This window comes from Garra rufa, chromosome 1, assembly GCF_049309525.1.
Source record: "Garra rufa chromosome 1, GarRuf1.0, whole genome shotgun sequence".
Taxonomy (NCBI): Eukaryota; Metazoa; Chordata; class Actinopteri; order Cypriniformes; family Cyprinidae; genus Garra; species Garra rufa.
In genome coordinates, this window is record NC_133361.1 from 92,708,951 (window position 1) to 92,724,519 (window position 15,569).

The window sequence follows — 15,569 nt, forward strand, 5'->3', positions numbered from 1 at the left end:
TTTTGGGTTACAAGTCTGACTCTCTAACCATTAGGCTATGGCTCCCCTCTTAATTAAAGCAATAAAAATGATAGACACTGCCTTCTTATTAGCAAGCAATCCTATAAGTAAACATACCCCTATGTGGCTACGCTACAAAGTAAACCACAAAAACTATTGGTTAGTAATAGATGCAATGAATTCTTCAAAATTCAAGATGAAATCGGATCCCATTAAAACACTGTAGAAATGATCATACAGCTTAATTATGCCTTGTCCTATAAGACAGTGCTCTTAGACAATTCTAAAACAATCATTTAGGAATGGTTCCAAAAAATGATTATTACAGCCTTTCACAAAACCGCCAATGTTGGTGGTAGAAGTGAGCTAGTAACTAATGTATGCAAATTAAACCCATTCACTGATGTTAAAATGCTAACAGTGTCCTTTATTGTGCTTGAATAAAAAAAAAACAGTGCACTTCCTGTTAGCTCTCCCTTCAATTCATGATATACAAATGTGAAGTTCTTAAATCGTAAACAGAGCAAACACATTGTCCATAGTCCATATTATTTCTTGCATGTTTGCATTAAGCTCAATCCAACACAATATAGCTAGTTGACACTGTAAAGTGTAGTACGGACACAACACATAGCTTTAAAATGTGAATTAGAATTGATAGCATTGTAGGAGCCCTGTATAGGATTCTTATTGAAATTCTTTAGGATTGTTTTGACAAGGGAACATTAAGCAGATTCTGAAAGGGGAATATAAACTTTTGACCTTTACTTTAATTGTGGTTGCCGAGAAACAAAGAGGTGTATATTTGTACAGTAATTTACAACAGCTTTGATTGTGGCCTATCAAAATCAAGGACCGGAACTGTCCATTTTAGACATTTTGTTTGAAACACTGTCCATGCTACAGGGATCTGTTAGGCTTCTCTTTATTGTGTATCTTCATGTGTCTGTCAAGGCTTAGTTTTTGATTGAAACTCTTTCCACACTGTTTGCATGAGTAAGGCTTCTCTCCAGTGTGAACTCTCATGTGAATGTTAAGGTATCTTTTATGAGTGAAACTCTTTCCACATTGTTGGCAGGTAAAAAGACTCTGAATTCTCTGGTGAACTTTAAGGTTTCCACTTTCATTCAAACTCTTTCCAGACTGAGGGGATCTGTAAGGCTTTTCTTTATTGTGAATTTTCATGTGAATGTCAAGTTGTCCTCGTTGACTGAAACTCTTTCCACACTGTTTGCATGTGTAAGGTTTCTCTCCAGTGTGAACTCTCATGTGAATGTTAAGGCATCCTTTACGAGTGAAACTCTTTCCACACTGGTTGCATGTGTAAGGTTTCTCTTCAGTGTGAATTCTCATGTGAATGTTAAGGCAGCCTTTCCGAGTGAAACTTTTTCCACACTGTTTGCATGTGTATGGCTTCTCTCCAGTGTGAACTCTCATGTGCATTTTAATGTGTCCTTGTTGTTTGAAACTCTTCCCACACTGTTTGCATGTGTAAGGCTTCTCTCCAGTGTGAAACCTCATGTGTCTGTTAATGCATCCTTTACGAGTGAAACTTTTCCCACACTGTTTACATGTGTAAGGCTTCTCACCAGTGTGAATTCTCTTGTGCCTTTTAAGGTATCTTTGTTGTTTGAAACTCTTTCCACACTGACAACAAATGAAACTACTCATAGTTTCTGTCTTTTGAGCACTTTGTTGTTTGGACGTCTTTTCAGACTCACAAAAAGGTTTTTCTCCAGATATGAAATCATGAAGATTCTCATACTGATATTTCTCTTCAGTTTCATTCAGTACTTCCCTTTCCTCTTTCAGCGCTGTTAGGTCTAAGGTGGAAAAACAAAAAGATAAAAGTTAACCCCAGTTTAATGGCACAAAGCAATTAACATCAAAACTTGTAGATATGTAATGCAGACATGCTAGATCCTATACCAGGGTGTCCAAACCTGATCCTGGCTGTTCCCCTTCAGTCGAATCACTTCGACGTTACATATGGGATCTCGCTTAAAAGACCAATCATCTCTGAGCCTTATTCAAAAGGCCAATGAACATTGGCGAGTGGTATCAGCGTGCCAAACCACTCCTCCGTACATACGGGTATATAAGATGGCGGCAGGCACACTCATTCAGTCTTTCGCATTCGGAGCCTCTATGCTCGAGCCTTACAAACCTTCAAACAGTAGAAGAATGAAGTTCCTGCTGCTCTTTCCCTGCTGTTTTGCTGCCGATTGAAAAAGAGCAAAGATCTAAAAGAGTGATTTCTCGGCAGCCGCCAGCAGGATCAAAAAAAAAAAGCCTCCTGCTGTCCAGCGAGCAATCCCCAATGAGTGGACAGTGTGCCACGGTTTCCTCCCTGGGCAGACCGGGACTAAAAGAACAATTTTCTCACGGCCGTAAGAGTTCTTTTCAGAATGGCTTTTCCACTGTGCGCTTCCGGGTGCGGCAGTTTCCTCACCTCGCTGGACGGACATGAACGCTGCCTCACATGTCTGGGCCTTGATCATGCTGAGGCAGCATTCTCGGATGCGAACGCATGACCATGGTCACGCTGTAGTCTTGCCGCTCATTCGCGAGGCGGCTTCCCTCGTCATCGCGCGGCAGACTGTTGAACCGTCAATGTTTTTCGGCCGCCGTGAGACACGAGGGGGATCTACAGATCACAGTGAAGAACGCGCCGCCGGCCCCAAAAGCCCTGCTGTCTTCTGCACCTCAGCGTGGCCCCGTCGAGATGCCAGAGCAGTAACCCTCCCCGCACGCCGGGCTGGGCGTCTCCTTTGGCACTCCACAGGAGGAAGAGATGTCTGTTGCAGCATCAGAGGGAGAGTCTGAGAGCGAGGTGGACATCTCGACGGCCCAGCGGAACTCTGCGCTGCCACCGACTTCGCCCTACGGCGCGATCCCTTGGTCAGGTACTGTCCACGGCTCTGGTCCAGGAGCGTCATTTACGGATGACTTTGGCACAGATAGCAGACGTCGACAAGGCATGCTTTCTTGACGCTCCCATCTCCCAGAGCGCCCTATTCGGTGACACTGTTAAGGACTTTGCCCAGCAGTTCTTGGCAGTCCAGAAGCAGACGGAGGCCATAAAACACATCTTGCCCCGCCGCGAAACTTCCACCCCGCTGCCCGTAGCCCAGCCTCCTCCTGCTCGTTGCCGTGGGCACCCCCCTGCGGCCCCCACTACATCTACACTTTTGACTCCTGCTGAGGCACACGATGGGCCCGGCGCAGAGCTGGCCACGGGAGAGAGGCGCCACCCGCGTCGCAGGGACAGAAAAACCTGCAAGAAAGCTGCAAACATCCCTGACGCAGGGGAAAGGTAGAGGTGATGGAGATTGTTCTTTAGGGGACGATGACATATACGTCCCCGCTCCCGGTGGAGGGCCGGGAGCCACTGTGCATTTCAATGCTGCCGTCAACCTCCGGGCCGACGGTACCCACTTTTTCACAAAAAGAGCTAATTTCCTCACCTCTGGGGCTTCGGCCCCGAGTTCCCTTCCTGAACAGCACTTACACTCCTCGGAACTCGTAGCCCTGTATCGCCAGCGCAAGAACCAGGGAAGAAGGTAAGCACTGCTATGTGCAGTTAGACTCTTCTTCAGGATGTTCATCCTTCTGGGTTCAGTCTCCTTCTTCGGTCAACGTTCCCTTGATACCCCTACAGTGGTTGATACGGACGGTATGGCTCGGTTTTGTGATTCAGCTTACCAGGGGTCCACTCAGGCACAGAGGTGTCATGCCTACGGAGGTCGTAGTCCTACTGGCAAATGACGCGATCCAGCCTGCCCCTCCAGCTGAGATGAAGTTAGGATCTTACAGTCCTTACTTCAACGTGCCCAGAAAGAGTGGTGGGTTAACACCCATCCCAAATGGAGCTCTGATCCAGTCCCTTCTCAGGCTGCCGGTCAGGATGCTCTCGACGAAGTGCATACGACTATGCTTCCGTCTCTAGGGCTGGGTTGCAGCCATCGGCCTGAAGGGCACCCGCTTTCACGCTTCGACTGTTCCCCGGCACAGACCCCTTTTGCAGTCCCAGAGCTAGGTGCTTCCATTTGGCCAATCCCTCCCCCTGTCCCCTCTTCGGCAGACAGGCATTCGCAAATCCAACCGTCTCGGTGTCTGACTCCTTGTAGCTCACTCGCCAGTTCCGTTGCGGCAGTCCACTCACCCTGTGGGATGACGACTCCACCCCGTGACAGTCCAGCTGGTTCGGAGCTATTTCGGCAAGGCCCAGCCACATTTGCTCGCCCTTCCCGATTCCTCCCATTGCCAGTGGCCTTTTCTCAAAGTTTCACTGGCACTCAGCTGACATCCGGGGCTCAAGTACGCCCCATTCCCCAGTGAGCCTCCTTGCACAGGCTAACACACTGAGATGGGGTCTGTTCGTTGACTAATGTTCCTCGTTCCTTCGTGGAGAGGACCCACAGAGATGCACGATTGCGGTAGTGCTTTCCTTCCTGCAGGAAAAGTTGGAGTGCAGGCTGTCCCCTTCGACTCCTAAAGTGTACGCTGCAGCTATCGCAGCGTACCACGATGGAGTGGATGGAACATCCCTCGGTCGTGAGGTTCCTAAGAGGTGCGAGGAGGATTAATCCTCCCAGACCGCACCTCGTGCCCTCTTGGGACCTCTCTGTCACCCTCCAAGGCCTGCGGGACGCCCCATTCAAGCCACTAGCGTCAGTCGAGCTAAAATTTCTGTCACTTAAGACAGCACCCCTGGCTTCTGTCAAGAGGATAGGGGACCTACAAGCTTTCTCTGTCAGCGAAACGTGCCTAGAGTTCGGGCTCAGCGATTCTCACGTGATCCTGAGACCCCGGCCCGGGTATGTGCCCAAGGTTCCCACCACGCCTTTACGCGATCAGGTGGTGAACCTGCAAGCTCTGCCCCAGGAGGAGGCAGACCCAGCTTCTGCACTGCTGTGTCCAGTTCGCACTCTACGCATATACGTAGACGGCACTCGACACTTCAGACGCACCAAGCAGCTCTTTATTTGCTTCGTAGATGCCAACTCCCTGTCATATATGTACCAGGGACAGCCATGCCCCTTAGGTGTTCGTGCCCACTCCACACGGAGTGTTGCCTCATCCTATGTGTTGGCTCATGGCGCCTCACTAGCAGATATCTGTAGAGCTGCGGGCTGGGCAACACCGAATACCTTCGCCAGGTTTTATAACCTTAGAGTAGAGGCCGTCTCCTCCCGAGTCCTAACATATGGACTTCAGGTGAGCGGGAGGACAGCTGGTGTCGGCTTGCTGTGCCATTCCCAAGGGATCCGTGCACTATTTTCCAGGATGTAGCCCTGATACGGTGAACCCTGGGTCCTCCATGCCCCGCAGTTAGGCCTAGATGCGGAGTAGTTCCTTCTGTGCTCCTGCCAGGTCTCCTTCGCCCCGCAGGTTGTGGCAATATGTTTCAGTATTTTCCAGTAGTCAGCCAGAAGGCCGCTGTTTTCCCCATATATCCCTAAAAACGTATGGATATATTGAATTAACTTCATTTCCACATGTAAAGATCTCATGTGCTCCGCCCCCCCAACCTCTGCTTCAGTACAACTGGCATCCCTGTGGAGCCCCCTCTATTGGCCCTCAGGGTGTTTGGAAGGTTACGTATACAATGGCCACCTGCGGACACGTCTGGAAAGACCTGCCGGCACGTGGGGTTGTGCGTTACACGGCGTCAGGGTCGTGGCCTGTTCCATGGGTCTGTTCCCATATGTAACGTCAAAGTGATTCAACTGAAGGGAAACGTCTAGGTTACGTAGGTAACCCTCGTTCCCTGAAGGAGGGAATGGAGACGTTACATTCCCCTGCCCCGCCCCTGGCGTCGCGCTGACGCCGGCTCGATCGACTCCTCAGTGAAAACCTGAATGAGTGTGAGTGCCGCCATCTTATATACCCGTATGTACGGGGGAGTGGCTTGGCACGCAGATACCGCTCCCCCATGTTCACTGACCTTTTGAATAAGGCTCAGAGATGATTGGTCTCTCAAGCGAGATCCCATATGTAACGTCTCCGTTCCCTCCTTCAGGGAACGAGGGTTACCTACGTAACCTAGACATTGTCTGTTATTCAATTAATTAAATCTAGGAAATCTATATACTGATCTCAATTCTTTATATACTATTATATATTCTATTATATACCAATTTTATGTCTCCTAGGGGATAAAATTCAACAAATTTTGAGAGAGGCTAGGAAAAAAGTCAACCATCAGATGAAAAATTCGTCTGGTTTTATTAAAGGTCCCAATTGTACACATTTCTGGAGGTTTATTTTAGTTGTTGATGTCCTTAGGAATATATATTTGCAGTCTAAGTGCCAAAATCCATGTCAAAATATTTTTTCAGCTCCTCTTTTAGGAGCTCTGTCAAGAACAGATCGATTTTGGCCAGTCTAATTAATATTCATTAGCAGGCCATTACAGGCCAACCAAAGGTAACTACAGTCATGTATAGTGTAGCCTGCTGTGGCTTGGTAATACTCAACAGGAAGTTTCAGAGTGATAATTAATGTATTTTCTATTTCACCGAATGTAGTAAGCTATGTAACTGTTGCTTTATAAAGGCAGTGTTGTAGTGACAATACACATTATCGTGCGACTCTTCACGACGAAAAAAATATATGTGCAAAGTGGAATGAATCAGCGATCAGGGACCTCCTCACTATCAGTGCTGAAGCACAGATTGTTTGTCAGGTTAGTGAGTTTAGTGAAACGTACGCGTCACATTTCATCTCACATCCAAATGCCACCTGTCTTTACGGGATCTTTACAGACTGTGTGTGAAGCACTCAAAGATTCCGAAAAAATGTGTGTGAACTAAATGAACCAAATCAAACAATTACGGAACAAATCATGGGACACATTATCCGTGTATTTTGCAGAATGGTTGTGTGAACGCTAAAGGTTTGACGTGCCACTGGTCTTTTATATTATTGTTTTTCAGAAGCCTGTGCAATGATATAGTTTCGACATCTATCGACTGAACAGCGTTTTCTGGACTTGTTTCTGTGTTGTTGTTGGTCAGCAATGGACGCGATATTGTCAGGGGTTTGGCGAAAGGAGGGTGGGACAGTAGGTGGTGACTAATGCTGCCTTCATGTGCTATCGTAATTATGGTAAATGCACATGAACACCTACTCATGTTGTAATTTCCACTGGAGAGCAGAACATTTTTTATGATACCCGAGCTGCCGAGATGGGATAAACTTTGACCTTTCAAAATGGCAGACAGCAACGAAACCATAGATATACGTAGATGCCTCATTAGCGACTGTCTCTATGGGCCTTTATACGTAAGCCGTCCGCCATTTTGCTGCGGTCCACTTGTCATCATTCACCCATAGATCTATGTAACTGACCATAGTAATCACTGAATATTCGAAATGCCACAGTCCTGAACAGCCATTGGTCTGCGAACCTACAATATGGTTAATGACGTCAAGTGGACCGTTCCAAAATGGCGGACGAATCTACGTGCTTGGAGCGGACCAATGGGGTATCTACGTATATATATATATATCTATGAACGAAACTATATGTTTAACTAAACCGCCATGTTTCTCTTCACTACGACAACAAAAGCACCTGAACACGACACACTGGTAATTTCCACTTCACAAGTGGAAAGCATCATCTTTCCCATATCACATGAAGGCAGCATAAAGGGGGTGACTGAGTAGATCGGACGTCACATTTTTACGGAAGTCACAGCGGCTTGTGAAAAGGAACAGCTACTTTATGCAGGCTGTTTGCAGTTTGCTGTGGACTGACTGTTTTGAAACTTATATGGTAGTTACATTATCCCTAGACCTCAATTATCATGAAAAAAGCCAGGAAATTTCCGTTTTGACAATATGTGACCTTTAAATTACTTTATACACACACACAAGATATAGAACTGTACAACTTATACATTAGAATCTTACATCTCACATGATTCCATCCGGATCTGCACAAACTGCATTGCAATTAGGGGTGTGTGATATGACGATTTTTTTTAAATTGTGGACAGTTATAAGGTCTCTACTATCGGCTTTTGAAGAAATGTACTATATTTTCTATATTATCATTCTGTTTACTCTGGCGCCTCCATCTCAATATAGGCTAATGTACACCGCTGCATACATTCACATCAGATGATAACTCAGCGGCAGAGTTCCACTCACGCAGGGGTGTAATTTCCACTTTTCCAAATCCGGTTTGTGTCCTCCCACTTTCAAATGGTTTTGTTAAAGTAATCTCTTGTATTGTAGAATGGACGCACAGCGCTGCTGAGAGTTTGGCGCGGTCGTTAAAACGAAACCAAAAGTCAAACGCGCACGCAGATGCAAAAGCAATTTTGATACTCCGTGTTTAGAGAGCGACTCCACAATGCACACGAATTAGGGTACATAAAATATCTAGACTGTTATTAATATGAGGGCAGTATTATGTTTTGTAGTGGTCTAAAACTCTGTATCATGCTTGATTTTTTTTATGCAGTGTTTGTCTCCAATTTAAATGGCTGTACCTAAAATAGAGCAAATAAAGATCTTGTTTATGTACTCATATTTTCATTCATTCTTGTCCCTTGCTTAGGCAATAAAATAAATATATAAAAAAGGCTTTCAGAATCAGCCCATTTTCTTGTAAAACATCGGCAATCAGAATCAGCCATGAAGAATCAAGATTTTTTTAACATTTTGAAGTTTATAGTAAACTTTTTGTTTAATAGAATCTTTTTATTATTTATTTTGTTTATAAATATTTATTTATTTATTTAATTTAAAAAACAAACAGGCATGGCAAGGAAATATTTTGTTTAAAAGATGCTCTTGAGTGTATGTTACTTGTAAATAAAAAGTAATGTTTGAAAGCAATTAATTTTGTGTTTGCAGGTCCATGGTAACAGCAAACCAGAAATCTGAATATCTGCTGAGGTTTTAAGTCATTCATAGTGTTTTAAGGTCTAAGAGTTTGCAACCTACTTGAGTTTTTTTTAGCCTGAATTCAATTTAATTCGGATGACAGACAAATATCTATTACCTGTTTATTTTAGTATGATCATTACATATAAATGAATTTAAAACATAGATTAATAATAATATTATTATTTAATACAGCAGAAGAAAGAAATATCGTTATCGCAATATTCAACAACACTACTATGTATTTACAACACTGTTTTGTCTATTTGTACTGTTGTTCTGTATGTCCATCATTGTCTGGTTCTACAAAAAAAGGTAAATGAAATGTTCTTACTAGAAGAATTGCATGAAAAAGTATCATGTGTTCCACTTGTGTAGTCTCAGTGAGCTTTTAAGGTTTCACGTATGCGCAGCAAGGCAAATTTAATGTTTTCTGTGAATGAGAACCTTTTAGAAAATGCCTCAAAACGCTAGTGTGGATGGAGAAAAAACAAAGGCTGTTTTCAATTGTATGTGGATTCATTTTGGAGTATTATTTTTATTACTATATTATATAAAATTATTAATATATTTTTAGGCTAATTCCATATTATTGTTACAACTTCAATGCATGACATCATAATAACAAATGGACAATTTCTCAGCTGCACTTGAAGGCAGCATTAGTATGTGATCTCAACACTTCTGTCAAATGTCAAAACATTTCTGTATATTCATTTCTATACTGAGTTCAGCTATGAGAATAAAAACCAACCTGTTTGTTCCTCAGGATCTTCATGTTTGACTCTGAATGTTTCTTCAATCTTCATGTCTTCATTCTCCTCTTTAATAAATGCCATCTTTATAATAGTGTCACATGGATCTCAGTTGATTCTCCAGGAGTTTTTCTGTGTGTTTGAACACTTTGTCCTGTTTAATATGAGAATAAGTAAAAGAAAAATATATGCAAAGTAAATCTCTGTGTGCGTCTCAATCAGCTCCTAGTTCAGTAGTCAGTCCACTATGACAGTCAGAGTTAATATAGGCTACATATAAAATACATACAAATTACACAAGGTTCAAATTTAGGTAAGCTATTTTTATTTACATTTGGTATTTAATTATTTGTTCATAAGAACATGAGAACATTCTCGGTTGTGATTCACTCGTTTGTGTTTGTTGTTGTCGTTTGCAGTCCGCGTGCCGCTGAATCGAATCACTGAATCATTTCACAAATGATTCGGATTCTCAGTTTCTCTCATCACATCTTATCATCACACGATTGATTCATGATATAGAGAGCGAAACGGAACGCACCTTCTCTGTAACTAAAGGCTAACGTTTATTTAAGTAACACTAAATAAAGCACCACAACGTTATATTTAACAATAATGCATTTTTTAATTTTACATAGCTTGTAAATGTAAAGACATTCATTGATGTAACAGTGTGCATTGATTTAAAAACTTTGAAACCACAAACCTTTCTTCATGTGAATCACAACAGATGAGGAGCGCAGCGCATCTTTATGTCGTCACATCATCAGAGCAAAATAAAAGCCCCACTGGTGCACTGCTCTCTAAAATCACAAACACATTATATAAATGTTGTATATAGAATATAATTTCGTACCCACATGATGATGCATTTCTAAAGTTATTAGCATTGTAAATATATTATTTTTCTCTGTTTTAAAATGTACATTTCTAACACTATGCTTTCTTTTTACATACCTTGCCATTCAATTCACATAAACTAATAAATGCTGCTGTGTAACTGTTACAAAGGGCAAATGAGGCCACAAAAATATTTTGTAAGATGCATTGGCAAGCACCAATACTTAAATGTTTGTCTAATATTTTAATATGTTCTGTAGATCCAAAGAGGAAGAGAGAGACAAAGTGACAAAAAAATATTAAACAGCAAAGGGGGTAAAGAAACAGGCAGAGAAGAGAAAGTTTCATGCACTTGAGATGGAGGATTTGTAAGAGAGAAGAGAGATTAAGGGAGTCATATTAAAAGCAGATTGGTGAGAAGAAGAAAATGAGGAGAAGCTAAGACTCTAGATACAGGAAAATGTTGCACTCCTATTACTCATGAATGGGAGAAAGTGTAACGCTCAACATGGAGAATTAATCAAGTCATCCCAGCTGCCATTAAAAGCTCCACATAGTCATACTCACACATGAAATCCTAAACTGCTACATAATAAGCCTGATCAAGGATAGTAGCCTAATAGACTTTTCCAAGCATCAACATAATAAGCTAAAAAAGTATTGAAATATTAAATACAGTTGTAAAATGCACTTTTATTTATTAGTCTTTGCATATATAATTTTATTTTTGTAATAGGTTTTTGTAAAGCATGTTAAAATATTGTTTTGAGTTGCTTGCTATTTACAGTGGTTACAGTTAACTGTTTTTATCGTGTGGTTTTCGCTGATCTGTGTTAAAACCAGACTAAAAAAACGAATAATAATATTGAACATAGTAATTATTAATTTAAATAGTAACCTTTATGGAATCCTCAACAATTGAAAACATTCAAAAATCTATTATCCCTGTTTTTTATCAGTGTATCGTCACGAGCCGCAGGGTGTAATTTGGATTTGTCTGTGCATGTTTTTGTTTACTTTTAAAAGTTTGGTGCCCATCCACTGCCATTATAAGGCTGGCAGACTGCACCGGTTTTCATTAAAATTCTTCGTTTGTGTTTTTCTGAGGAAACAAAGTCACCTACATCTTGGATGCATTGGGGGTAAGCAGATAAACATCAAATTTTCATTTTTGGGTGAACTATCCCTTTAAGGTCCTGAGTGTGCGTATTTTTTTTACAGAGAGTAAAATATTTTTTTTTTTAAGGAAATGATGGTAAAATAAGAAAGTTTTAATTAAAAAACGCCTGATCCAATCCAACGCTTTCCATTGACTTTGTATGGTAGGACACTGACTCCTGGTCATTTCTGACTTATAACAAAACACTGAACAATGTCTAAAAGCTGCAATGAGACAAGGTGTACAGTAAACAAGCTAGAAAACACAGAACTACATTTTATAAGCTGTCGACTCAGAAAATGAGTGTTTAAGGACACAAACAGTTGTAGATGTTAGGGTATTTAACGTTGGGCCACTCAGTTGGATCATTTTTCCATCAAAAGGAAGGTAAGGAAAAGCACTGACATAGACCAATAAAATGTAGTTTCTCAAAATATCTCTTCCTTTCAGGGTGCTGAAATAATCCTTTGACATGGTTAAATAATGAATGTTTACTGTCGCCGGTAAATTTCCCTCCAGCGGGTAGTTCTCATTGTAATAAAGACATGACACTACTTTTGTTCTTAAACACTTTTTTTTTTTTTTTTAGGTCAACAGCTTATTAAACACAGTTTTCACTTCGCAGCTTTTAGACATTGTTCTGATTTTTTTTTTTTTTTTTGCAATACAAAGTCAATGGAGAGCTTTTGTTTGAAAAGATGTAATCAATGCATTTAATTAAACAGCTTTTGTAGTTTTAATCATTTATTTGTAATGAACACATTTGAGTGTTTTTCGTACGTGAATGCTTTTGTTTGGATGTAAAATGATTAGGGATGCACCGAATATTCGGCCACCGAAAATGGCCCAAAAGGGCATTTTCGGTTTTCGGCTGAAAGACTTTTATCACCGAAACAACACGGCCGAAACAGTATGTTGACGCAAACAGAAACCGCAGCCTGCACGTGCTTGTCTGAACACATCTGCGGTGTGGACGTATATCAGTATATCCGAGAAAGACCCACGGATAGCGATTTGCAAAACTTGTAATGCCGAAATTTCAAGAGGGGGTGTGTCTGCAGTCGTGCTGACAGCCAGTGATGAGAGCAGAGAACGAGACAGATGTAGCTAGGGGGTCCGTGTATATTTTGGTCATTGGATTTTCCTTTCAGAAACGGATATTAAAAAACAAAAAACAAGTGGTTATTTGATTTTTGTTTTAAAATACAAAATATAAAATTAAAATACAAACCGTTTCTCTTTTTCAGTGTCAAAAAGAGATGAGCGAAATTTTAAAAATGATTTGAATTTCACTTTCTATTTCGGATATCAAAAAATAAAATTACTTTAAAAACAGAAACGAAAAAAAGGCCCGTTTGTTCATATTCCGATACCGGATGTGGTTAGCACTCACGTGACAAGACCGCCACATTTGACAGAGTGTCTTTAGAACCTTACTCAGTTATGATTTTAGACATGGCAAAACAAGGCCTGTCATCCACAGAAATCTCAGCGCAGATATCACAAGTAAATGGGGGAGCAAGAGGATGTTCCGCTAGAAACGTGAGGAGATTTTGCAGTGAAAATGGATTAAGTTTGATGGGACTCCCTGACGCACATTTGGAGTTGGAGGTGGCAAAAGCTATAACCGAGGTATGATCCTGCTTTTTTTTTTTTTTTTTTTCACAGAGAGAGAGAGTATTACATTTATTATTATTATTTTATTATTGTTCATATAACTGTTTTATTGTGTTTTTTGTATATGCTTTGGCAACATTGTTTCAAAAAACTTTCATGCCAATAAAGCCCTATTGAAATTGAATTAGAGAGAGAGAGAGAGAGAGAGAGAGAGAGAGAGAACATGTGATATGCACAGTATGTCCCGCATTTATATGTCTTATCAAATTTATTTGGCTGGCATCTTTTATTGCCCGTTTATTACGAATGGTACATAAATCCCAATAAATAGCCTCAGCTCTCAGCCTTCCATTGTTTATAAATAGTTTCTAAGTCACAGTTAACATAATCCTCACAACACTGATACATTCTATAACACAAAAACGTTTTATTTCATGAAACAGACATCAGTTGGTAAATATTTGGAACGTAGAAAAAGACATGTATATTTTTTATTTTCTAGACTGGACCTACATATGGAAGAAAGATGATGAAGGGGTATCTCGCCATGAAAGGAGTGCATGCTGCAGAGATACGAATTGGATCAGCGCTCAGAACTATGCATCAGCCATACCATGAAGCAAGACGTCAGGTCTGTTACTGTCTCCTCTCTCTAATACATAATCAAATATGTGGATGGAATTTATGTGTAAATATGATATAATGTTTTTTTTTTTGTGTTTTTTTTTTTTTTTTGCTGTTTAGCTGCAGTTACTTAGATTAAGATTAAAAACGTGCAGATATTTATATTAAGCCTATAATCAGAACAAACCCCTAATTTTCATTTTACTTTTTTGATAGAGACACAAATAGACATTAGGTTATATTTGTAAAATATGCAGCCGTATAGGACTAATGAGATTTTTTTTGTGTGAAATAGTTGCATTGTTTTCCTATCTCTCTTAGGGTGCCCGCAATCTCAACCCCATACCATATCAAGCTGATTACATGGGTCAAAAGGTTCATATGGACCAAAACGAAAAACTGGCTATGTTTTGGGTCACCCATGTTTTAGCCATTGATGGCTTTAGCAAAAAGATTGTTGCTCATTCTACAATGCCTATAAAAAACAACCTTGCCATCTATGAAGATGTTTTCAGGTAATGGCAATTATTATTATTGTGGACACTAAAGAAAGTGCATACACATGGCTACCATTCATGATAGAATATAAAACATATAATAACTGTTGAACATCTACAGTATATTGTTATGAAGCCTATTATACTGAGAATAACTAATAACAGTTAAGTTTGAAAAGTTTTGCACAAAATAAAACACTTTTTTATCCAATAGGCCTGCAGTACTTGCCTATGGTATGTGGGACCAGGTACGAGTAGATCATGGCAAGGAGTTTTATTTGACGCTTTTCATGCAGGAGCTGCTGTCATCTCACCGCCATAATCAGGAGCGAAGGCCTTATTTACAGACTTCATCCACAAAGGTACAGCTCAACAGTTTGTTTGGTTGCTTCAGCAATTCACTTGTATCCCTGCTTTTTTATTATTATTAGGGCCCGAGCACCGATGGTGTGAGGACCCTATTGGATCTGCTTCGTTTATTATTAGGGCCCGAGCACCGATGGTGTGAGGACCCTATTGGATCTGCTCCGTTTCTTATTAGGGCCCGAGCCCAAAAGGGCGAAGGCCCTATTGTTCTTCTAAGGATTCTTATTTTTTTTTTTTTTTTTTTTTTTTTTTTTTTGTTAACCTTCCGGGCACTTAAGGGGGTCTTAACATACTCAAAAACTCTTGAAAATTTGCACACATGTCGGAATCTGCGGCCATCAGGACGCCACAGAGGCTGGTACCGGGGCGTGGCAAGGGGACTCTACAGCGCCCCCTGGAATTTTGAGGGCCATATAGCACACATACTTGAACGTACACATATGAAACTCGGTACACATATAGTACTCATTGAGCTGAACAACTTTTGTACTCTATGTCATTTTCTCAATGCAACAGGAAGTGAGATATTTAGGGCTGTATAAAAAGCGCATGCTCTGGAATTTAACGTACTCCTCCCAGGATTTCCATACGATTGTCACCAAACTCGGTCAGCATGATCTCAAGACATTGGGGACGCTAAATTGCGAGGGGATTTTTGATATCTCGAACGGTTTGGCCGTGGCAAGGCGACAAAGTTATGGCGAGAAATGAGAAACAGGAAGTGTCTAATAACTGTTGCACACATTGCCTGATTCTGATGAAACTTCACCAGATTGTTCGTTGTATGATGCCGATTCCATAAAGGTG

General features: G+C 41.2%; 2 protein-coding genes across 2 annotated transcripts in view; one reads left to right on the plus strand and one right to left on the minus strand.

The window, feature by feature from the left end:
* Nucleotides 1-551: 551 nt before the first annotated feature.
* LOC141340482 (uncharacterized) lies at nt 552-9,792 on the minus strand. The gene is made up of 2 exons (XM_073845476.1): nt 9,659-9,792; nt 552-1,823 (listed from the first exon to the last, which is right to left on the minus strand). The coding sequence occupies exons 1-2, from the start codon at nt 9,741-9,743 to the stop codon at nt 901-903; spliced, it is 1,008 nt and encodes a 335-aa protein (XP_073701577.1). The 5' UTR covers nt 9,744-9,792; the 3' UTR covers nt 552-900.
* A 3,321-nt stretch (nt 9,793-13,113) lies between these two features.
* The window catches only part of LOC141322215 (uncharacterized), a 39,161-nt gene continuing 36,705 nt past the window's right edge, over nt 13,114-15,569 (plus strand). The window contains exons 1-4 of the mRNA XM_073833416.1: nt 13,114-13,290; nt 13,778-13,906; nt 14,221-14,414; nt 14,611-14,758. Of these exons, the coding sequence (XP_073689517.1) occupies nt 13,114-13,290; nt 13,778-13,906; nt 14,221-14,414; nt 14,611-14,758 (648 nt within the window). The remainder of the gene's footprint in view (nt 13,291-13,777; nt 13,907-14,220; nt 14,415-14,610; nt 14,759-15,569) is intronic.